Source organism: Acyrthosiphon pisum, unplaced genomic scaffold, assembly GCF_005508785.2.
Source record: "Acyrthosiphon pisum isolate AL4f unplaced genomic scaffold, pea_aphid_22Mar2018_4r6ur Scaffold_4515;HRSCAF=5061, whole genome shotgun sequence".
NCBI classification, from domain to species: Eukaryota; Metazoa; Arthropoda; class Insecta; order Hemiptera; family Aphididae; genus Acyrthosiphon; species Acyrthosiphon pisum.
In genome coordinates, this window is record NW_021774062.1 from 1 (window position 1) to 1,101 (window position 1,101).

The 1,101-nt window shown below is 36.1% G+C and overlaps 1 protein-coding gene across 1 annotated transcript; it reads right to left on the reverse strand.

Moving 5' to 3' along the window:
• Positions 1-851: 851 nt before the first annotated feature.
• LOC103311533 (histone H4-like) lies at positions 852-1,096 on the reverse strand (the record flags this gene model as incomplete). The annotated part of the gene is made up of 1 exon (XM_008191174.2): positions 852-1,096. A coding segment is annotated over one exon (195 nt), but the record flags the coding sequence as incomplete, so codon positions are not given.
• Between the last annotated feature and the right edge of the window lie 5 nt (positions 1,097-1,101).

The window sequence follows — 1,101 nt, forward strand, 5'->3', positions numbered from 1 at the left end:
ATTATCAAATACATTATCCCACACATCATAGGCCAACGCCTGAAATGTGTCACAGGCTTATTAGCCGTCCGTACAAGCAATAGCAATAGCAATATTCTATAACAAACCTCCCAATAAATGTATTCAAAAAAAGCATTCTACAGTGGCTATTGGATTCTCCTTACGAATATAATGTATAATGATATCAATGTACTTATTTCAATCTTTTTAAACTATTATTAAGTAACGCAAATTGTACACACCTTAGATTTTCATACGCTAATTTAATTTTGTAATTTTTAATCTTTTTTTTTTTTAACCATGTTCCTGTAATCTGTACGTAATTATGTTATTCGAACTCCTGGGCCCCCACACGAGTTTTCTCAGTGGGGCCCAGTATTTCATATGTAAAAAAAAAAAAAAAGTGTGTAGAAAATAAGTGAACAGTAGCAACTGTAAGTTGTAACCTTACTACGGTTAATAGTAGTAGGGTATTTTTTCTAAAACACATTACTGTTATAAAAGTAGTGCTGAATTTATCACTGAAATATATTTTGTACCGTTATTTTGTTGTTCATAGTAGCATTTTCCTACGGAGTTACTCTTGTATGTCAGTCTTTACCATAGAATACAGATATATATAAAAAAAGAAAACTAGAATAACTATTAGACAGCCGTCCTTTATACAGTTGTGATCAGTGTCGGCCACCGGACAAAGGGATTTATCCACATATATTATATAATAGAGGTAATATAATTATTTCGAAAAATATTGTTGCTCTGTAAATATCGTGGGGCTTAATGTTAAGGACGTGACCGGCTAGTGTTGTATGTATCTGAAGACACATGCAGTAAGTTAAAAGTTTAGTGGCCCTGAAAAGGGCCTTTTTGAAAATGTATGTATGTATTATGTGTGTGTAGGTTAGCCTCCGAAACCGTAAAGGGTACGTCCTTGTCGTTTCAACGCGTAAACGACGTCCATGGCGGTGACTGTTTTCCTCTTGGCGTGCTCGGTGTATGTGACGGCGTCGCGGATTACGTTCTCCAGGAACACTTTCAACACACCACGCGTCTCTTCGTAAATCAAACCGGAGATACGTTTCACTCCTCCACGGCGAGCTA